Below are 24217 nucleotides of genomic sequence, written 5' to 3'. Positions count from 1 at the left end.
GGGCTCCTGTGCTGAGCAGGCTGAGCAAGGTGATTTCTTAGTGCCCTTGGGACAACTGGTCTGGCAGATGGATCAGTGAGAGTTTACTGACTTGACAGTTGAGGTTAAGTTGCCCCTACAGAACTGTTGAGTGAGCAGAGTTAAGAAAGGTTTATAGCTAAGATGAGTAGTGTGTGAAAAACTTTTACAACTTTCCATTGTTTCTGTGTTGGCCATAGCAGCTCCTCCAAGATCAGGAACATTTGGAAAGCTATAGTGGGACGAGGACGAGGCCCTCTGGCTGTATATGGGTGTAGCTTAGACAATACATCTTGGCCTAGAAGGGCAGCTGGAGATCTAGGACTACTATGAGAGAAGTAAAAGCTGCCCCAGAGGCACCTTAAGGGTTCCGTCAAGTGTTTGACTACAGGTTTCCTGCCACTCCCATGATGGTGCATGTGTGTTATGCAAGGGGTGCAGGGAAGGAGAGAGTAGACAGCGTCAACATAGGAAGAATGTATCGGCTCACCTTCCAACATCCACGCACAACCAGGGTTCCAGATCAGGAGCAGTAATCCTTTGCTGCTGGGCTGTCCAGCTGGGCTGCTTCGTCCAGGTAGCATGTGCAGACTGGCCGGCAGATCACTCTCCTCTTGAGTTTCCCCTTAGGACAGAGCATGGCCAGTGGCACAAATGCTGACACACATGGGACTGTGTACCCAGTGAAGGGGTCTTGGAACCGGGGAGGCGGTGGACTGGCATTACTTACCTTGCATGTCTAACATCTTTCCATGTGTCCGTGTCCTGAGCCAAAGGCCTTTGCTCGAAATCTGTAATGCAAAAGATCACATTGGCAATAGTGACCATCTCTGCTAGAGTAACTCCTTCAAGCTTTTGCACTAATTTTTGGAGCTTTTTCCAGATGTCTGAATGGCCTGTGTGAGCAATTTGTCTCTGAGTAGGACTTGCCCTTCATATGAATCGAAGTCTTCCATGAGGTGATTCCTCAGGGTTTCTGTGAGCCCGGGTAGACTAGAAAAACAAATTCATGGATACTCATGTGTATAAGAAAGTTTTATATAAAAGAGCAATTGTATATTGAGAAAACCTCCCAGTCCAATTCTGGTCAAGCCCATAAGTCTGATATTCACCCATATGTCCGATACCAATCTATAAATTCTTCTTCAGACTCATTCAACACATGCAATAATGCCAAATGCAGGAAGATCACAGACAAATGGGTGCGAAGTCTTGTGGATCCAGTATCAGTGGAAGCATCTCAGAACTGGCTGGGGTCTCCACGTGGTTCCTTCAGCTCCAGGGCTCTAGCATAGCTCTCTGTGTCTTGTCCATAGGAATGTCTCACAGGGAGTGTGTGTGTGTGCCCTGCCTCCAGTGAGCTATTTATCTCCTTAGTGCCTTCAAATGAGGCCATCAAGCTGCGAACTAGTTGACAGGCTAAACTCCATCCCTTCACTCTTAATCCTCAAATTGACAACAATTTTGTAAGTAACACAGCATTTCTCAGCTGCTTTAAGAATCTTGAGGGACTTTCATTAGGCCCCTGGTAAATGCTGTCACTTTAGTATAGTTGATGGCCTTTTGCTGCCCGGAGTTTAGTCCATTTTTGATACACAACAGGAAGTGTTCCCATGCGCACCTGTCATTGGGATCATCCTAATCCCAGGTGGGGCCCGTTGGAGGCACAGCACAGCTGTTGCTCCTATTCTCCTCATTCATTTCGTCATGTGTAAACCTTCTGCTAACTTGATAGCTCCCTTTAGCACTTTATCTTTCTCAAAATCTCTCATCAGCTGTCCCAGAATTATCATTGTTCTAAGCCAAGTCATAGGCTAGGGTTGGGTGCTGAAGGGTCTCTATGTACTGTTCTGGATTCTCCGAAAAACTGCCTAGGTCACTTGTGATCAGCTCGACTAGGGTGAAAGGCTCGTGAATTGTCCGAGGACTGTGGAAGGGTCCTCTGTATGCAGGGACATTTGAAACGGGTCTTTTCTGCTTCTCAGAAAAAAATGCTTGAACCATGGACCCTCCGCCCACGTGTCCATCCCTTACACACGTTGGGCTCTGGCTCTTCAGAGGAGGGAGGGAAAGTGCTGTGCATGGCCAGGGTTCCAGTCACTTAGAATGTACTGGGGCCAGCCGGAGCATCTGCAGGTCAGATCTGGAGCAATACACAAAAGCATTCCCTCTGGGAACAGATCATGAATGTCCATCTAGAAAACAAAACAGCAGGAAGGCTAGATTGCCCACTGCCCCAGAGTCCTAACCTGAAGTTCCAGTGTGCACCATGGAACGTGGGCCAGGGCGGGTGCCCCTGTCCATGGCAGTAGGTTGGGGGACCTACATAAGTCCCTGCCTACCATTTTCTAGGCAACAAGTAAGGCGTTTGTAGGCCACTGGGCCGGCTGACCTTTCAGGGCTGACAAGAGGGCATCACTAGCCTGAGTCATTTACCAGAACCTCCTAAGCCAGGACCACTGCTTGGAGTGGCCTTACCATTGCCTTCAAAGACGACCACTGACTTACGACTAGCCTTTCCAGAATCTTCGAAGGGGTTGAGGGACCTGTCATTTGGCTCAGTCTGTATACAGCCACTCTAGGGAACTTGGAATCTTTGACTGGACATATAATGGCCCAGTGGAACTATACCCGGAATGTAAATGGCCAGTGAACGGGCCCACTCACTGGACTGAGGCAGGGAGCCGGGCCGGATGCAGAAGCTAGCTGTGCTTAAAACTAAACGCCTTCAGAAACAGCAGGGTTAGCGGTTACTCAGTGGCCTCGCCTTCAAATGCCTTTTGCCAAAGCTTGACAAATGGAAAAACAAACCAGCAGGAGAACCAAATCGACAATCTGGCAGAAAAAACAAACACCAAACAAAACCAAGCTGCTTATTTGTAAAGTGGGGAAAACAGGTGTCAAGTAACCACTAGAGCTAAAGCTGACTGACTATTGTTGCATACCCATGGGAGAGCCTGAAACTGAGGGAACTGGGTGGGGCTAGACAAACAACCCCAAACCGGCAGGGGACAACGAACAGGGTGGGACTGCTCAGCAGGGTAGGGCTATGCCCCCCTGGCCCCCCACCGACCGTGAGGTTGGAGCACTGGCCACCCTCTTGGTGAGGTCTGTGGAGTCACATGTTCGGTTCTCCTGCAAGTGCCACAATGGCGGAGTGGGGCTGAGAGGAGAAAGCCTGGGGCATCGGCATGCTGCAGCGAGACCAACGGATTTAACCAACGTAGCACTGCAAGGGCAGCTGGCGATTACCAGGGAGGCAGAAACCGGAAAGCAAGAGGGCTTTGGGACCAGAGTTCCCCAAAACTGTAGGCATCGGTCTTCTGCCCGCATCACAGGAAGGGAGGCGTAGGGAAACATGGAGGCAAGGAGCCAAGACAGACATGTGGCAAAACAAGCAGGAAACACACGGGGTACTAGGAAGGCAGACAAGTAGTGGGAAGGGGAAAGGGGCAGCTATACATTACATGTGGCCCCTGGGAGAAGGAAACCCAAAAGTACTCTGTTGCAGCAACTCCACAGGGCATGGTTGAATGGTCCCAGGGACATCTGCAGCCACGTCTGGGAGCAGAAGGCACAATCTCTTTTTTTTGTGTGTGTGTGTGTGTTTATAATAGATTTATTAGGCGGTTTTTGCCCCGGTACAAGAGAATAGCGTATGGTTCTTTCTTTTTTTTTTTTAAATGTTTTATTAGGGGTTCATACAACTCTTATCACAGTCCATACATATACATACATCAATTGTATAAAGCACATGTGTACATTCTTTGCCCTAATCATTTTCTTTTCTTTCTTTCTTTTTTTTCCTTTTCTTTTTTTACATTTTATTTGGGACTCATACATCTCTTATCACAATCCATACATATACATACATCAATTGTATAAAGCACATCCATACATTCCCCGCCCCAATCATTCTCAAAGCATTTGCTCTCCACTTAAGCCCTTTGCTGCAGGTCCTCTTTTTTTTCCCCCTCCCTCCCTGCTCCCCCCTCCCTCATGTGCCCTTTGTAATTTATACATCGTTATTTTGTCATATCTTGCTCTATCCGGAGTCTCCCTTCCCCCCCTTCTCTGCCGTCCCTCTCCCATGTGGATCCCTGTAATCAGTTCCCCCTTTCCAACCCACTCACCCTACACTCTCCCAGCATCACCCCTCACACCCTTGGTCCTGAAGGTATCATCCACCCTGGTTTCCCTGTGCCTCCAGCCCTCATATGTACCAGTGTACAACCTCTGCCCTATCCAGCCCTGCAAGGTAGAATTCGGATCATGGTAGTTGGGGGGAGGAAGCATCCAGGATCTGGGGGAAAGCTGTGTTCTTCATCGGTACTACCTTGCACCCTGACTGACCCATGTCCTCTCCTAAATCCCTCTATGAGGGCATCTCCAGTGGCCGACACTTGGGCCTTGGGTCTCCACTCTGCACTTCCCCCTTCTTTCAATATGGTATACACACACACACACACACACACACACATATTTTTTTTTTGCATGATGCCTTATACCTGGTCCCTTTGGCACCTCGTGATCACACTGGCTGGTGTGCTTCTTCCATGTGGGCTTTTTTGCTTCTGAGCTAGATGGCCGCTTGTTTATCTTCAAGCCTTTAAGACCCCAGACACTATCTCTTTTGATAGCCGGGCACCATCAGCTTTCTTTGCCACATTTGCTTATGCACCCATTTGTCTTCAGCGATCCTGTCATGGAGGTGTGCAGCCAATGATATGATGATTTTTTGTTCTTTGATGCCTGATAACTGATCCCTTTGGGATCACTCGCTCACACAGGCTGGTGTGTTCTTCCATGTGGGCTTTGTTGCTTCTGAGCTAGATGGCCGCTTGTTTATCTTCAAGCCTTTAAGACCCCAGTCACTATCTCTTTTGATAGCCGGGCACCATCAGCTTTCTTCACCACATTTACTTGTTCACCCACTTTGGCTTCAGCAGTTGTGTCGGGAGAGTGAGCATCATAGAGTTCCAATTTAATAAAAGAAAGTATTCATGCATTGAGGGAGTGCTTGAGTAGAGGCCCAAGGTCCTTCCGCCACCTTAATATTAAACCTATAAATGTAGACAGTTAGATCTATTTCCCCATCCTCATATATATGTTTGCATGTACATGTCTTTGTCTAGACCTCCATAAATGCCCCTTGACTCCCAGCTCCTTCCTCCATCTCCCTTGACTTTCCTCCTGCCCCACCACCATGCTCCTTCCCCACCTGGGCTACAGCTATACCTCTTCTCTACGCAACCTTACCCTTGATCGTTCCCCATCAGGCCTGCCACTCCCCCCTCACTACCATTTTGGGTCCCATGTTGTTCCCTTGTCCCTGTGTTTGTTAACACCACTTCCTTACCCCGCTTCCTCCCCCCACCCCAAGTCTCCCCAGAACTGCCGGTCCCATTGTTTTTCCTCCAGATAGTTCATCCAGCCTGTCCTATTCAGACAGACCTGTGGAGACACTAACATGCAGGAAAACAAGCAGAGGAAAACAAAGCAACAGTATACAACCGGACAATAAAACAACAAAAACAAACCACTGAAAAAGAACAGAACAAAACACTTCACAAAAGAAAGGCTTGTAGTTCGTTCAAGGATCGTTTGCTGGCCCTTAGGAGCGTTTTCCAGTCCCGTCTGTTGGGGCACCACGCCCTGACCCCAAAGTCCACTTTCAGCATTCCCTGGGGACCTTGCCACTCCATTCCCTTGCTTTTCCACTGCACTCCCCCAGTGCTTTGCCTCGATGTGGTGGGATCAGGTCAGGTGCAATTCCCACACTGTGTCTCCGGTGCTGTCCCCTGTATCGCCCTTAGTCACTGATGGGCATCATTTCTCATAGTGGGGCCAGCCATGTTGTTCTCACTGTGGACTGGCTGCTCTACTCAGGAACATCATCCTCACGACCTCGTGGGCCAGGCTGTGTTCCACTCTCTCCTCCTGCCCCTTCATCTGCTCCCGTGTGCTCTGATCAGATATGTCCATCTCCCAGAGCTGCGGAATCAATGTCATCCTTTGGAACAAATTCTTTTTGGGGGAGGGGCAGGAATCCTCTTAATTTTTGGTGCTGGGGCCAGCCTCCCAGACCTCTCCACTGGTTCCCTACTCCACGCCGGGATATTGCATTCACACCTTGCGGTACTGGGTTGAAGTCTGGTCCCACTTTCCCTGTGGAGATATAAACAATACCCTCCCCTTGGGTGGATTAGTGCCCCATGCCCCCACTTCCCTTTTCTTCCTTATATTCATCCTTTTATTTTCCTTTCCCCACCTCCTCCATTGTTGTCTACCATGTGCATCCCTGGTTTTGATCTGATCTCTGCCATACTACACAGTCTTCACCACAGAAATGTTTGTATACAGTAGCTTTTTCCCCTATGCCACTTTTGCCTTAAAAAAATTTTTTTTAATACTTACCTCAGCGGGCTCATGTTGTACTTGTCCTTTTGTGCCTGACTTACCTCGCTTAGCATGATTTCCTCCAGTTCTTCCCATGCCACTATGTGCCTCATACGTTCATCACTGCTTTTTAGTGATGCGTAGTACTCCATTGTATGTATATACCACAGTTTTTTAATCCAATCGTCAGTTGATGGAAATTTGGGTTGCTTCCAACTCCTTGCAATTGTGAACTGTGCCGCAATGAACATTGGAGCACAGATGTCTGGTCTTGGTTTGTTTCTTGCCTCTTCTGGGTATATGCCCAGTAGGGGGATTGCTGGGTCATATGGTAGCTCAATTTCCATCTGTTTTAGGTATCGCCAGGTTGATTTCCATAGTGGCTGTACATACTTACAGGCCCACCAGCAGTGGATGAGAGTTCCTGTCTCCCCACAGCCCCTCCAACACTTGTTGCTTTCTGATTTTTTGAATTGGGCTACCTTTGAGGGTGTCAGGTGGTACCTCATTGTTTTAATTTGCATTTTTCTTATGGCTAAAGATCGGGAACATTTTCTCATATGTTTATTGGCCATTCGGATTTCTGTCCCTGTAAAATTCTGTTCAAGTCCTTTGCCCACGTTTCAAGTGGGCTATTGGTTTTTTTCTTTTTGGAAGCTATCAGAGTATTGTAGATTTTAGTAATAAGACCTTTGTCTGATGTGTCATTGCTAAAGATGTTTTCCCAGTCTGTGGACTCTCTTATTACTCTCTTGGTGAATTCTTTAGATGTACACAAGTGTTTTATCTTCAGTATATCCCATTTGTCAATTTGTGCCTCCTCTGTGTTTGTGTCCTTCCCTATTTCTGATAGCCTGTGTATTCCCTGCGCCAAAGTTCTCAAGTTGGTCCCAATTCCCTCATTGATGGCCCTAATAGTTTGGAGTTTAACTTCAAGGTCTGTGATCCACCTTGAGTTTATTCTTGTGCATGGAGTGAGATAAGGGTCTTGCTTCATTTTTCTGCATGTTGATATCCATTTTTTCCAGCACCACTTGTTAAAGAGGGCATCTACTTCCCATTTGATATTTTGGGGGCCCTTGTCAAAGATCAGCTGTGTGTATGCTGATGCTTTTATTTCTGGGTTTTCAGTTCTTTTCCATTGGTCTGAGTATCTGTCATTGTACCAATACCATGCAGTTTTGAGAACTGTGGCTGCATAGTATGAAGGCACAATCTCTTAAGAAGGCTTGTGGTTCCATCCTGCGGCTTGCTGTCTAAGTCCGACGCTTCGAAAGTTCAACCCAGCTGCCAGAGCTGCTTAGGCTCTCAAAAGTGGTGAGGTGGAGTCCGAAACAAAAATGCCCGAAAGAGTCAGTTGAGTCAGTGAGGCAGAGATCTGTCCCACTCCAAGGACAGAAGAGTGTTCCGAAGTAGGCTTACCTTAACGTGGGGTCCAAAGGTTTTCATCCAAGTCATGGCTCCAAAATGCCAGGTTTCTGGAGTGCGTTGCACCTCAGTTCTTTCCTTAGCATGCTGAAGGAATTCTCGCTGAAACACATTTTGTAATCCAAGTGAGTTTTTCTGAAGGAATGGAAAGTTTTAGATTTTGCAGTCTCAAAATGGTGTGCACTGTTTCTGGAAGTGTGCCATGCCACTTGGAAGCCATGCTGGAATTCACAGCTGGCCACGAAAAACCACATGGAGAACACCATGCATACAGAATGGGGAATCTTGGGGACCAGGAGAGCATGTGAGCAAGAGGGCAAAAGCCCAAGCACACGTGGGCCCCAATTTACCCGGAACAGGCCCTGAGGGGCATGTAGGCATGTATGTGCCCCTCATGCTAGAGACCCTCCTTACATGAGGCCAATGTCCCCCTCATGCTAGAAGCCCTCCTTACATGAGGCCCATGTCCCCATCATGCTAGAGGCCCTCCTTATATCAGGCCCATGTCCCCCTCATGCTAGAGGCCCTCCTTACATCATGCCCATGAATGAGGGCATAGCAAAAAGAAGAGACTGGTGGCAGGCCAAGAGGGGGTGCCAAGAGAGCAAGGGGGCAAGAGAGCATGCTGGGACGTGCTCCCTGACCCCCCCCCCCTCGGTGGGGGAGGCACAGTTGAATGTATTGGTTGATCTCTTTGACTGAGTTAGACCCACCTGGGCCTGGTTTGGGTACCAGATGTACCTCCCACCTGCCTTGGGGGCTTGTATGGGGGCCTTTGCAGGCAGGGGAGGACAACTCCCCTGTCCATAAATGTAGCTCTCCTCATAAATTCTCAGTCCTAACCACCCTAAGTGTGGTTTCCAAGATGCTCAGTGTTCGTGTTAGGTTTCGGAGTGGTATGCCTGGCTTCTTGCTTCGCAGTGCTGAAAGAATTCATGTGGCAGAAGCAATTTTGTAACCAAGTGGCTTTTATGAGGGTAAGGAAAGTTTCAGGTACTACAGTCTCCAAAAAGTACATACTGTTTCTGGAAGGTGTGCAAGGCTGAGAGGGAACCACATAGGAGTGATTGAAAAGAATACCAGAGTGTGAAACCACGCATGCGGAACCAGGAAATCCCCAGAGGCCGAGAGAGAGTGGGGGGCTGCAAGGCCTGCCTTTATTCCCTAGCTGAGGAGGCGAGCCTGAGGAAATTGGCCGACCTTATTGGCTGACTTTAGGCACACCTGTGTGATGTCATGTGCCTAGGTTTAGTTTCACCTGCACCTAAGTGGCCTTAGTCTGCACATGCTCAGTTTGTTTTTTCCATAGGTGTCCAGTGGGTGTCTGATTTCTCTGTAGCTCCTTTATTGTGGTCTAAGGCAGGCATCTTGGGAGACCCCCCCACCCCCACCCCTTCATCCCTATTCTGGCTTCCTAGCATTCATGGAAGCAAAAAGCCTCTTCTTTTTCCCACGGAACAGCTGGGGAATTTCAACCACAGACTTTGTAGTTTCCAGGCCAGCATTTATCCCACATACCATTAGGGCTCTTTATAAAACAGAAGAGATGCTAAAAATTGCTCTTAAATGTAATCTTAAAACTTTGCAGTATTATTTATAGATTGTCTGAAGGAGCTCTACATTTATCCAAGATATAATATAAATGATAAAGTTATACAGACAAGTTACTCCCTCAATGACTCAATGGGAACAGAGCAGGAATATATTTGGCATTATTGGTGAGAGAAAAAAACCTTTGTAAACTGAGTTTAAATCTTTTTCCTCCCCAGAAACAAACCTATGGAAGGTGGGTTGTATTACAAGAGGCCCTGGTGGCAGGGATAAGCAATAGGTTACTAATAAAAATATCGACATTTACTCACTCTGGGGAGAAAGATGAGGCCGTCTGCTCCTAGGAAGATTCACACATTCAGCAGTCTCAAGGAACAGTTCTACTCTATGAACCAGAACTGCTTCAATGGCAGTGAGTTAATATAAGAGCTTGGGCAACATTTCACTTACCTACATGGAGTTGATGTAATGGCAATGGACGGCCGCAGCGTTAGAAGGGTTCCAGGGGAGCTCATCGGCAGTAAGGTCTGGCAAATTCTTGATGTCCCAGAGAAACTGGGAGCTCAACGCTGGTAGGAAGCTTAGCACAACCTCTGTCCAGCTCCTTATTATGCTGACCAGCAGGTGTTGTCCCTGTTCTGTAGATTTCATTTTCTGCTCAAGACTGACTAGTCGATCCAAAGTGGCAGCCTAAACATCTATAGCTTCGTGGTTTTCTAGTTTATTCCTCACTTAACTTGCTCCTTTGGGCATCCTTTTTCCAAATACTAGGATTGGGAAGCTCACTTGCTTCCTGCTGAGCCGGTTGTGTGGTCCATGATCTCTCCCTCTTACAGTAAGCTGAGCTCATGGGGTGATGTTACTTAGTGTTGCCTAGGCCACTGCTTCATGAAAGGCTTTTGAAGGTGCTTTCAAAGAATTGAGTATGGATTGTTGTTAGGTATCGTCGAATTGGTTCTGACCCATAGTGATTCTATGCACAACAGAACGAATCACTGCCCAGTCTTGAGTCATCCTCAAAATTATTCCTGTGCCTGAGCGCACTGTGGCAGCCCCTGGGCCAGTCCATCTTGTTGAGGGCCTTCCACTTTTTGCTGGCCCTCTCCGTTATCAAGTGTGTTAGTCTGGGTGGACAAGAGAAACAAATTCATAGACCCTCGTTTATAAGACAGAGCTTTATATAAAGGAGTGACTGCATATTGAGAAAACATCTCAGCCCAGTCCAAATCAAGTCCATAGGTCTATAGATTCATCTTCAGACTTACAGAACACATGCAATTATGCTGAATACAGGAAGATCACAGGCCAGTGGTTGAAAAATCTTGTGGATCCAGTGGTGGTGGAAGCATCTCAGGGCTGGTGTGGGTCTCCACGTGGTTCCTCCAGCTCCAGGGCTCTGGCCCCACTAGCATAGTTCTATGTGGCTTGTCATCAGAAAGATAAGCAGAGAAAGTATGTGTGTCCCATCTCCAGGAAGGATGATAGGAATTCCCACAATCCTCAGGAGAAGGCCATGCCCACCCGCAGGCCTCATTGGCTATGACCTGATTGACAGGATAGATGCCACTCCTTCACAAGTTGACAGGAGTTTAGGTAACTGCCAAACCAGGCATTATGTCCTCTAGGGTCTGGTATCTCCTCACAACATGTCCAAAGTATGTCTGATGAAGTCTCGCCATCCTTTCCTCTAAGGAGCACTTGGGCATAATTCTTCTGAGACATGACAGTTTGTCCTTTTAGTAGTCCATGGCACTTTCAGCAGTCTTCCTCAGCAACGCAGTTCCAATGTGTTGAATTTGTTCCACCTTATTAGTGTCCACCTTTCACATACACACGAGGCAATTGAAAGTCCCATGGCTTGGGTCAGATGCACCTTAGTCCCCAAAGTAACATCCTTGCTTTTCAACACTCTAAAGAGGTCTTGTTTAGCATATTTATTTCATGCAACTTGTCCTTTGAACTTTTGACTGTTGCTTCCATGAACATTGATTGTGGATCCAAACAAGACAAAATCATTGATAACTTCAACATTTTCTCCATTTATCATGTTACCAATTGATCCAGTTGTGAGGATTTTGGTCTATTTACATTGAGTCATATCCATACTGAAGGCTTCAATCTTTGATCTTCATCAGCAATTGTTTCATGTCCTCCTTACTTTCAGCAAGCAAGGCTGTATTGTCTACATATCACAAATTGTTAATAAACCTTCCTCTAATCTTGATGTCGCATTCTTCTTCATGTCTCAGAATCACCATGCGTGCTGAACGGCTTGAAATGTCATTACATTAAATGTACGGGTACCTGGCAAACAATCTGGATATGTTGAGTTACATAGAAGGGGTCCACAAAAAGTTTGTGGAAAACTTCGATCATCTTTTAATTCCACTTCACCAAGGCCCCATTGTATATTACTAAAATTAACTTCACTTTCATTTTACTTCTTAAAATGCAGCTACCAGAAAAATCACAGATGTTACACACTGCTTGCGCTGTATTTCCACTGGGTGCAATACAGTGCACCTCTTTCATCCCCAGTTTGTCTCTTCCAGCATCGCTCAGTCAACAATATTTACCAGGAACAACAATGTCTCAGTCAGACATTGCCTATGAACTCAGTAAGAACCAGAAAACCACAGACACCAGTCAAGTGAATGCTGCATGGATGCTTTTGTGTGCTTTCTCTTTCTTCCTTCAGGATTAACACTCCTGCAGGATTAAATGCCTCTCTGCTGTTTTCTCAGCATACACAGTGCTCAGTCCTAACTCAACAGGTAGCACACAGTTGTGTCATTTTCTCTACACACGCTCTCCCATGTCTCTAAACTCCCCCTGCACAGAGGTCATCGGGCTCTTCATGAGCTCCTGTCCGGCTGCTGTGTGGCCTACAGAGGGGGCTGCTTGGGAGCTCCGCCCTCTGCGGCTTCTGTTTTCACTTTCAGGGCCGACTCTGCCCTTCCATCCCTCCTGTTCTAAACTGTCATCATTTCTCTTCTGATAGAAGGCAGCACATCTACCGTGTGCTTGGGGCTTAGATTCTTTAAAAGCAAAATCTCTTCTCCTGCTAAAGGCCAGCTAGCTGTAGGTAGATCTTCCTGTCAGTCAGAAACCTCAGTCACGGGATCATAGGGTCAGAGCGCGCCTCCTGCAGAGGGTGGCAGTTTAACCTCTCATTCTCTTGGGGTCATTTCATTTGAGCACGCTGTTGCTTTTGCGGTGGAAAAGCTGCGTTCTCACACGTTTCCTAAGTTGATTTGAGGCTTATTGTTGCTGTTGGTTTTGCCACTCATTAAGCCAGTTCAGAATCCAGAGACCCTATAGGAAGGAGCGGAGCTGACCCACAGTTTCCGGGGTTCTCAGACCTACAGGAGCAAATCCAGGACGTTTCTTCTGCAGAGCTGCTTGTGGGTTGAAGCTACCCATGAGCAGCTGAATACGCAATCATCGCGCCTCTAGGGCTCCTAACCGAGGTGTGGCGTAATGACTGTTGCAGCTGAGAGCAAAAATGACGTACTTTTTAAGAGTTAAGAAAACAACTTCTAAAGACAGCTTAACTCTTGCCTCACTCAGGCCCTCACAATTAAGCAGCTTCCCTAATCATTCTCAGAGTGGTTCTCAGCCTTCGGAATGCTGCGACCCTAGTTCATACACTTCCTCTTGTTGTGGTCACCCCCCAGCCATGAAATGATTTTTGTTGCTACATCATAACTGTAATTTTGCTACTGTTACAATATGGGCGACCCCTGTGAAAGAGTTGTTTGACTCCCAAAGGGGTCATGACCCACAGGTTGAGAACTGCTGTTATAGGAGCAGAATGTGACTGATAAAAGCATTTACACTTGGTACACATGAGGGAAATAGAAAATATTGCTACAGGTTTCCAGTTCATTCCCGCGAGTGCTTATTTCAAACAAAACGTGTAAACAAGTTCTCTCGGTTACAAATGTATCCTTTGAACCGGTATGTGCTATGGCGGGGAAAACTATTTTGAGTTCAGGGCCAATATCAAATTTTTAGCAATTCACTTGCACATCTTCCCAAATCACTGAGGCTTTGCGACGACTTTCTGGCGAGGCTGCTGTACAACCCAACAGCTTTCAGATGGATGCAGCATTGTAAGGAAGCGTGAGAAGACCTCCATGATGAATTCAAGGTATTCAGACGAGCTCAGAAGGTTACGACAAGTGTCTTTGTGCTTTCCAAAGGGAAAGCTTTCCTAAGGATGCAGGATAATCCTAAGGGTTTAATATTATGAAGAAATTAGAAAACTGCATCGGTGAGGAAAAAAGCCAGGCAAGTTGCACTGAGAAATTTTTCTGTCACGTTAACATACCTGCCTGTTCTTCAAGAGGGCGCAAGGGCTGTTTGGGGCCCTGGTGGTGTAGTGGCCACGAGGTGGGCTGCGATCCTCATGATTGGCAGTTCAGAATCACTAGTGGCTCCAAAGGAGAAGACGGGGCTTTCTATTCCCATAAACAGTTTCAGTCTTGGAAACTCACTGGGGTCTCTATAAGTCAGCATCGACACAATGGCAGTGAACTTTTAAAATTTTATTTTTTAGGGTGATTCTGTGATAATTTCATGGGGAAATATTACCCTATATATCCCATACCCTTGATCTTACTCCTTAAGCTTTCTTTTCTTCCCCCTAACATATAGGAAAAACTGGAATGATAAATATACAACCAGTGGGAAAAAATGTATGAGGGCACGTCAAAAAGTTCATGGGGAAACTCCATTATCTTTCGTCCCATTGTTTCCACGCACTTTTGAAAGCCCCTCACTGTGTACAAAGTTCATGGGGAGAGGACGTGGCAGCACCATTCTTCTTTGGACGCTCACTGCAGCACCAATGCTGAGCGCCAGTTTGGCTTTTTCCCTTTTTAACAGTGAAAATCTTCCTCGTTTTGTGAAAACTGGTACTAAGATAAGCCTTTCATAAAAGCAAGGTGGTGTAAACTTTTGAAAAGCTAGGGATAGCTGTTTAAAGTTATAGTCATGTAATCAGAGTGGATTGGTGTATGATAAATGTAGAGACCGGCTCTTACCCAAGATTACATATGCGCTCCAGAGGTTACGATCTGCAGAGAAAATTTACATACAAAAGGGATAGTCAAAGTTAGGGCTCAGGGGTCTCTGCAGTGTAGACACCCCATGACCCCAAACTTTATTAGGGGCAGGCTTCAATACATTCCCTGCACGTCGCCTGAAACATGTGACAGGTTTTACACAAACGGACAGTTCACAATGTGAAGATTTACGGTACAAAGAAGCATTGACACATGAGCCAAGTTATTCATGGACAGCAGTGGGGGATGAGGTTGGAGCATGAAGTGATTGATAAGTTTGCAGATGGCTGCCTTCTGCAGCTTTAGTCAGGGCACAGGTGTCAAGAGTCCATTTATCTCAGGCTGACAGACAGGCCAGCCACTGCTTCATCAGCTTCCCCCGCCGAGCCATCAGCTCTCTCCCATGGGCTATCAACTGTGGAAGGTGCTAGTCCTGTCCCATTTACCTAAGGGGTAAACAGCTTTCCCCCACAGATTAGATTTGTCTACACAACAGAAAATTTACTGTTAGAATGCTCACATTTGTGACATAACAAGGAAAGTAAACATTTTTCAAAGAATGCCATCAAGCCGATTCTGATTCATCGTCACCCGATAGGACAGAGCAGAGCTGTCTCTTTAGGTTTCTGGGGCTGTAGATCTTTATGGGAGCAGAAAGCCTCCTCTTTCTTCCGGGGCGCACCTGGTGGGTTTGCACTGCCAGCCTGTGGTTAGGAGCCCACTGTGTAACCTATTGTGCTAGCTAGCACTTCCTTTCAAAGAATAGGTAAATGTTTCACTTGAGTGATCTTTGTTACTGGTTTAGGTAAAAATTGTGCCCTATAATATCAAAAACACTATTCTTACTTACTTTAAATTTTGCTGATTGATATTTCCACCTTGTTGTTCAGTGACTGGTGCTCTGCAGACCAAGTTGCTCCAACATTATGCTTTTAGAGATCTCAGTACAATATGATTTGAAATTTAGAACATTTTCCAGAGGGTAGTATAAAAACAGATGACCACATCCTGGCCTTTTATAAGCTGCTTTTGTGTATTCCCTACTCTTTTGTTTTGGGAAAACAAACCAAATTATTCTTAAAAAAATAAATGTGTTACCTTTCCCATACTGTACAAGGTATATCAGTCATCCAGTGGGGGAGGTTGGGGGACAGGCACATATATCATTATAGTACATGTCAAAGTGCTATGTAACCATATGGAAGGAAGCCTGTTCTCCACAGCTGGGAGGAAACAGTAGATTAGGAGCGGGGGAGCCAGTAGAACAGGGGTGGACGGGAGTTTCATGGGGAGAGAGCTATGCACTCGCACCAATTGACAGGCCAGAGAGAGCAGATCCCATTGGGTGGCTCACAATTGTTGTACCTACCTAGAGAGAAAAGTCGTGGTCAGAGCTTAAAAATCCGTCTTTGCTGTCCGGAGAGTTTGACCTTTTTTCCTAATGGCTGTGGAAAACTCTGAGGGTTAGTGAAAATAACAGTTTAATTTTGAAAGACCATTTTGGAGCTAGTGGACACTAACAGATTATTGGCTGGAGTAGGACTGGTGCTAATAACAGACAGTAGCAAATTCCATCCGGGCTATTGGCTATGAGGATCTCCAATAAGCAAGGCAGGCCCAAGGGTGAAAGAGGATGGGGTTGGTTTGGCATATTGAAGAGATAGAATCTATAAGATTTAGCAACTAGTTGCATGTAGAGGAAAAAGAATAGGGAGGAGTCCAAGGTGTCCCATGTATAAATTGATCTTCTTCATCGGTAAACAAAATCAATCAGTCAAATAACTGAGCAAAGCAAAACAGAAAAATCCCAATGATCCTTGTCTTCTTGCGTGTAATAGACACCACTTGCTTTATTCTTTAAGTTGCTGAGACTCAGGAGGGTACATACAGAACTACTGCTACAAAATCATAGAAACCTTTAGTCAAAAATATACCCAAATTTGAAGCCATTGTTTCTTGACGTGCAGCTGAAGACTCCTTCCATTTCCCTACTCCTTCCCTGAGGAATTCTGTGCTCTTGGGTTCATACCACATCCAAACGGCAGTGTGGGTCCTCGCACTCAAATGGGAGGGGCTCCTTTGAAATATTCTTTGAGTTTGGGGAACAAAAGTAAGTCTGAAAAGGCAAAATGGGGCGGTAGGGTAGATGGGGCAAGGTTAGCCCGGGACATTCTCATAGGACAGGCCTTGCTACCCTCCAAGTGTGACCAGGTGCGTGTGGGGGAAATTGCATGGTGCAGTTTTTCTGGTCCTTTTCTCACCAATGCAGTTTTACTTTTTCTCAGAACTTCTTCCTAATAAACCCCTGTGATCATCCTGTTTCATTCAAGAAAATCTATAAAGGTTACCCCTTGGGAGCCCCAAAAGACAGTTCCCATAAGCTTTGAGGCAATCTCTCTGCCTTGATTGTAACTGACCCAGCAGACCCCCTTGGAAGCCACTGTCTTGATCCTTGCTCTCTGGATCATCGTGTCACATCCAACATTGTCCCCCAATTACTTTTTATTCTGTAAAATCTTCATTGGCTTCAATCTTGCTTAAAACATGATAGGCTTTTTGAGCTTCCTGATCTTCATGTACTGATTTTTTTTAATATTCTTTTCTTTTTTCTTATGCAAGCACCCTAATGAGACTAGAGCAAGCATGTTACTGAGAGGACGTGTCTGCTTCCATCCATTCATTGCAGAGATGTGTTTAAACACATTTTGTTTGGAATAAACCTGTATATGTATGGACTGCAACTACAGTAGCAACACTGTTGGACTCACCCTCATACTTTAGATGGCTATGCATGTACATTCATATGGAAGGACCACACAACCAACATGTGTAGGCTTGTTTTAGTTTCTGCATAATTCATGTGAAAATAATATGCTCATGAGCAACTTTGTAGACTAGGACTTCTAAGCTTAATTATGAAGTGGATTTAACTCACTTTTTCCTACATATCGTTAAAACATTGAATGAACCTTCTGAACTTTTTTCACTGTGCATGTAGGCTTGCTTATGTTATAAGTGAATTCTTATTAAAAATATTTTTAATGTCGCATAGGTAATTCTTCCAGTAACAGACTGGCTTAGCTTATGGAGAAATTTGTGAATTTACTGCTAATGTGGGGGCTTCTACTGCTGTTTTCTTTGGGGAGAAAAACGCATCCTGTTTCAGGTCCTAACTTCAAGTATTTCTCATTTCATCTGTTAAGCGGAGCTCTCAGTAATTGCCAGGCACTGAGCTAAACAGTAAAAGAAGATCACCCGTTGCCTTCTCTGCTCACCTGGTGTGCGGTATCCAGACACTGTACACCTGGTTCAAGGAAAAGGGTCCAGAGCAAGTCTCACTTATGCACTTTACTCTGAGTGTGTCTGCTGACAAGCGCACTTTCTTGTTTAGTGTACTTTTCACACCATGGCCCTTCCTCCTTCCTCCATCCATTCCATGTCTCAGAGCCAGATTGGTGTATGGCATCATTGATTGATTGCTTCCATGGCATAGCCTTGCTGGTCACGAACTAGCATTAGAAGACAGAGAAGCGTTTGGTGCCATTAATGGCAGAACTAATGAGTATCTTAGGTCTTTGCATATCCTAACCACATGTTTTAAAATGGATATATGTAAGATATTGCTGATTCAGTCTTAGACCTAACATGATTGATACAGAGGAATTATTTTTGAGCACAAGCTAGAGATGAACTCAGAATTTGTCTAGTGATAATTAGATGTTTATAGGCGGCTAACGAGGCTTGATTACTAAAATTCCTGTAGGAGAAATAACTTCGTTATTGAGAATTTTGCATAAGATGCTTTTATATTGTTTATAATTGTATCTCAAACGTACTTTGGGTTTCTGAGGACCACAAATACATAAGTAGATTCTACTTTTAGAAAAGCAGGTCTCCTTGATAATTTTTTCATAGATTCATAGATATCTATAAAGATATCACTTTATAGATACTGCTACTTTTTAATCTAGATATATTTTGGCAAATGAGGTGGTTAATAATTACGAGAATATACTTGATAAAATAAATGCATGATTCACACTGTGTTGTTATTAAACTGTATTCTCACTGCTATGCAGTAATATAGCTCTCTAGCTGTGGTAGGTGAAAGAATGCATTATGATGCAGTACTATGTGGTGATAAAGACCGAGTTTTGACATCAAACAAATGTGGGGACACACAGTATACCCACCACTGGTTAGTTGTCATCACCTCATAGCACATGATGTTGTTAGTCATGAAGTCAGACACTACACTGTCTAGTACAGCTTGACCTCTTGTACTCATTCTGGAATTAAGACTTAGTTCCATGTCAACGGTATATTTGATTCAGCTGAAAGAGACCACTATAACTCTTACACGATTCAGGTATTACACAGGAAAATCCATTTATAAAAATAAAGAACAAATTAATAAAATTTGTGTATAATCATCAAAATTGTGGAAGAATTACTAAATTTATAACTAAAATATAGTGACTCAGCATGGAAGAAAACTGGACTTGTTTAAACTTAGTTAAAATTTATTTGTCTCTTTACCAATTATAAGTGTACTGTATAGACAACTGTAAATTTCATATTTTCTGGTGTGCTTTTTGATAGTGAGAGAAGAATATTTTATTTCTGAGTAATATTATGCCTGCTGTCTCCCAAAACAGGAGAGGAAAAAGTTAAAAGGAATATTCTATAACGTAGATTTCCTTGGTTTTAGTGATAATGGTGTTAAAATCCTAGAAAGAGGCAGTACAAAGAATTCTGTGTTCATTCTGATTGAGTTATGAAGAATTTACACACTGGATAAAGACTAGAGAAAATACTATAAAATTACAGTGATTGTGGGCTTTCTTCTGAGCTTGTGGGAATGAGGGCAAAAGGAAACAGAGTTTCTGGTTTTCAATAGTAACGTATTTGTCAGGAGAAAAATCACTTTTTGGGGCACTGAACTATATGGGTGCAGTTATCTTGTGGTTTGTTGTACAAAATTTGTTGAATAACAACATGGACGTTTGGTGTCTTCTACGGTTTTTCAGAAAGAACAAACCACTTGCATCCTGTGCAGGCAGGACACTTAACGACAATAACATGGCGAAGGCCTTAGCTCGTCAGAGAATTAGTGGAGCTAGGTGAAGGTTTTTTGGTGGTCTTGCTCCTAGAACAAGAGGCCTTGAGTAGTGTTTATTGATTACGCATTGGGCTGCTAGCCCCAAGGTCCACAGTTCAAAAAGACTAGCCATTTCTCTGAAGAAAGACAGGGCTTTTTACTGCCGTAAAGCGCCTCAGAAACCCACCGGGACTTCTCCAGTGTCCTGTGGGGCTGCCATGAGGTGGCATTGACTCCGAGCAGTGCAACTGGGTTATGAGCTTTTTCAGCATTATGACAGATATCTGAAATGCTTTGCAGTATTGGAGTGAGAGTGAAATAGATATGTCTTAGTCATGTATAAACTCTTCTTTCATATCCAAAAGGACTTTTTACACATTCACGTTTTCCCAAAGGTGACGTTAAGAGTACGTGCTGGTGAGGCTGTGTTCCCCTTTTCAGTTTCAAAGATGTTGGAATGCCAAATGATTTAGGTTATTGCGAGGTATGGGAATACCTTGCAGAACGTAATTTGGCCTTTGTTCTTAGTGTTTTTGAGCCAAACTAAGGCCTGAGGCCAGACAGTAGGGGCTGACCAGGCTGAGAGAAGTCAATCCTCAGGCTCAGGAGGCAGGTGGTAATCTGTCCTGGTCACGCAGGGAGACAAATAAGAACCCGGAACCCTGAGGGTCAGAGGCGCTTTCTGATTGGTGATCATGCACCGAAGTAGTTCAGTTGTCCCTCTTCGGGGCAGGGAATCTCTGCACCGTGACCCTTCCGAGACGGCATCCTTGGTGTCTCTGTATCCTTTTTGGTTGTAATAAGTCCAGAGCCAGTGGTATGATCTGTTCTCCATGGATTCTGAGTCATTCCAGTGTCCAGCGAAGTAATGAGCTCACAGGGGTAATAGGAACCAGCAGACTGGAAATAAGATTACCATTGTGCAAATCAAGTAAAGATAGCTGCTATCTAAAACAAAACACCTGCAATTTGACATTCAGAACTAATGAGAAATTTCTCTTGAAAGTATAAAAAAGACCATAAACCACTTTCAAGCTGTAGGATATATTGGTCAGTTTCCTAGTGTTTTTGATTCTGGTTCCGCTTCTGAAGCTCAGTGGTTTGTTTATGTGGCTACCCACCCCTGGGCCCTCTGCCCTGCTTTCCTATCATAAAGCCTCTTTCTCCTCTTGGGGTGAGAAAGACCATTCTTGCCTGGACGAAGGCTGTGCTCGTGGGGAAAAACTGAGTCCAGTTCATCAGTTCTGGTTCTGATGGGTTGTTTCTTGGGAGTGGCCACACCAAAATGACTGTCTGGCCAGTTGACGGGATGGTGGTCGGGGATGACGTGGACAGTTTGCCCACTACCCATCAGGCCCCACTCGATGGCCTCTACACTCAGTTCCCTCAACCTCACAATGATCTTGTGATGTTGTCTCACCAGGCAACGTGTCCCAGAGACACCCGAGGATCTCTTGAGCCCACACATCTAAGAACCCTCTTCCCAAATGCATGCTGTTTTCTCTGTTATTTTTTAGGAGAGATTCTTAATATTCTTTTAAAAATCTTACATTGATTATAAAACGCTGCCACTGAGTTGATTCTGATTCACAGTCACCCAGTAAGGCAGAGTAGAACTACTCCAGAGGGTTCCTCAGACTAAATCTGTATGGGAGCAGAAAGCCCCGTCAGCTGGGTGTGGACTGCTGACTGTGCGGCGCACAGCCCAGTGCATATCCCCTCTGCTCCTCTGGTGCCTCCTCTGTTCTGAAGCGAAGATTGGGTCAAATCCTTTATAAGAAATGAGACGAACGGGGACACTGATAGTTAATTGAGACCTCGTATGTATTATGGGCACATATTACATTTTTTTTCATGATAGAATAGTGGGCTCTCTGACCGTCCTGTGGGCTAACTAGGACAATCTTCATGAAGATTTTTTTTTCATGATATCAGTGATACATAGGGAGTTCACACAGGTGTCATTCCACTTGGTAGCAGTTCAGTGACTCAGGCTCATGTAAGCATGTGGTGGCATAGCGGTCGTGCATGGGGCAGTCAGAAGCCACCAGCCATCTCTGAGGGAGAAACACAAGCTTCCTACGCCCATGACGAGTTCCCGTCTCATAAACGTGAGGGGCAGTCCGCCCTTGTCTTCAAGGGTTGCTGTGAGTCGGCATTGACTCAGTGGCAGCGAGAGCGTGAGCGAGCGAGTGAGCGATGCTCTTAGAATTCACCCAAGAGTCAAGATAAGGTATTCACGACATCAGAAGAAAGTTTGATTATTAAGTGTCACTCCCCTTAACTAATAATTAAGCTGACTTAAGTTTTTCCCCTTAATTTCACCAGCATGACAGTGGCAGTAACAAGACCTTTTCACCTGTGCAGGAGGCTAGACCTTCCTGGAGGAGCCATCAGAATGTCTGTGGCTCCTTGTTTATGTGTGCAGGATGTGGACAGCCAGTGATAAAATGAGAACTCCAGTTGGCTTTCATAAAATATAGGTGCTTTGAAACGTGGAAGAATTGAATTTTTTAGGGCTGTTAGTTTTCTTAGGAGCCCTGCTAGGATAGTGGTGATGTGTTGGGCTGCGAATCCCAAGTCAGCAGTGTGAAACCATCAGACACTCCATGGGAGAAATATGAGGCTCTTTACTCCTGTAACGAGTTACAGTCGGAGAAAGCCACAGGGCCCGTTCTGTTCCTTCCCGTAGCGTTGCTGTGAGTCTGCACTGTCTGGATGGCAGGGAATGTTAGCCTCATATGACTACTGAATTCATTTTAGACACTGAAATATACGTGACAGTGTATGTACTAGTTTTAGTCATTTAAATGCTAATTAACCTCATTATTACTTCTCTCTTTCAGGGAATATCTCGGCAAGCAGCTGCAGTCTGAACAGCCGCAGACAGCTGCTGCCCGAAGCTGAACTGTGCTCACACCTTTGAATTCCCAGCTTGACCATTTCACCTGTTACCACGTACCTGGAGGGGGAATCTCAGTATTTGCAGTCAAAAATAAATAATTCTACCTGTCCTTTGCTTCTGTTCTGTAGCTTTTTCCAGTGCTGCTGGTTTCAGTTAAAATGTTTGCATATTATATTGTATAAAAGCAGTTGTCTCCACGTCTAAGGAAAATAGTACTGTTACACACAATGCTGGCAGTTGCTCTATTTATTGTTCTCTGGAAATGAAGATGGTTATTAAAAAGTTCTTACTCCAAATGTGATGTTTCTCTTGATGACTTCCTTTGCTAGACCTTGAACAACAGTCACGTGTTGTCCCCCTTTCCCACGCGATTGGGAAGACTTATTTAAAGTAGCGATCGGCTGATAGAACGTTTGACATTTATTCTGCCTCTCTTCCTATCTGTGAAAGTAAGTTTAAAAAAAAGCTACCAGAAAAGCATAGAAACCTTTTTTGAACAAAATTATCGAAACATAAAGCTATTGTTTCTTAGCATATCCTCCTTCTTGGTCTGGAGATGGTGTTTCCTCTCTCCCACCCTTCCCTGAAGAATTCTGTCTGATTTATACCACATCAAGATGGCCATTTCGGCATTGTTAAGGGGCTCAAGTCATATACCTTTGAAATATTCTATGTGCTTTTGAAGCGAAAAGAAGATTGAAGAAGCAAGATGAGGGCTATAGGGGATGGGGTGGGGTAAGGTTTCCCAATGAAATTCTCATGACAGTCTAGGTGCATTCATGTGAGGGAAATAAAATTCCTTAGTGCACATTCCCTGACCTGTTTATCATCAATCCAGTTTTCAGTTTTTGTAAAATTTCTTCCTCATAAACCCCTGTGACTCTCTGGGAAACCCATCAAGATTACCCTTGTGGAGGTTGGCAAAAAATGATGGAGGCCGAACAAGGTACTGGGAGGAGTGCAAGTGTTAAAGGGCGCAGATGTTGTGCATACTGTTACAGACACAATCCCACAGTAACTGATTTGTGAGTAGACACATGAATAGACTTGCAGACTTGAATGAGTTTGGGAAGAAGGATGGAAGCATACCCACAAAAATCTATATGTTTGACAGAGGACCTCTACATAATGCACTTACCTTTGCTGCAATTATGTCCATGTACAGGGGCTAATTAAAATATTTAGATATAACCAAACCCCGGAGATAGGAGTTTCTGGGTTTAAGAGCTCAAAATCATAGTCTTGGGGACGCTCGGAAAATTTGAATAACAGTTCACAGAAAAATCTATATACTACCTAGTGACTGGCCACTGGGATCTTAAAAACTTGCAAGTGGCCATCTAGGTGCAACATTGATGTCTACCTATTTATTCAGAGCAAAGAAGAATGATGAAAATAGACATGTGGAAACAATTTTGCCGGGCTCCCACCAACAGTTCTAAAACGTTAGAAACATCTGAAAAGAGTGGGAGAAAACTGGAACAAAAGTCAGCCCAAGAGACCCAGCTTACTGGTCAGATAGAGACTTTGGCCCTTAGTCGCCCTTCCTGTGAGGTTGAGAACTGAACTCAGGCCGTGGTTCACCAAACGAGAGACAAACAACTCTTGTGAGGTGTGCCCACCTTGCAGTCATCACTTATTTGAGGATGAAAGGGCAGTGTTCCTGTGAGGACACATTCATTAGGGTGGGAGAGGAGGAGCAATGGAAACAGGCAATATAGCAAGGGAATGTGATAAGCGATGTTA

General features: G+C 44.9%; 1 protein-coding gene across 4 annotated transcripts in view; it reads left to right on the top strand.

The window, feature by feature from the left end:
- Window positions 1–22767, top strand: part of ATP6V1H (ATPase H+ transporting V1 subunit H) — a 113248-nt gene extending 90481 nt beyond the window's left edge. For all 4 annotated transcript variants that reach the window (XM_075549667.1, XM_075549666.1, XM_075549664.1 and 1 more), the window contains one exon: window positions 22413–22767. In XM_075549667.1, coding sequence (XP_075405782.1) covers window positions 22413–22473 — 61 coding nt within the window. In that variant the 3' untranslated portion in view covers window positions 22474–22767. The remainder of the gene's footprint in view (window positions 1–22412) is intronic.
- Window positions 22768–24217: the final 1450 nt, after the last annotated feature.

Source organism: Tenrec ecaudatus, chromosome 5 (assembly GCF_050624435.1).
Source record: "Tenrec ecaudatus isolate mTenEca1 chromosome 5, mTenEca1.hap1, whole genome shotgun sequence".
In the NCBI taxonomy this organism is placed as follows: Eukaryota; Metazoa; Chordata; class Mammalia; order Afrosoricida; family Tenrecidae; genus Tenrec; species Tenrec ecaudatus.
The sequence above is the reverse complement of the archived record's forward strand: the minus strand, read 5'-3'. Positions and strand labels throughout refer to the sequence as shown.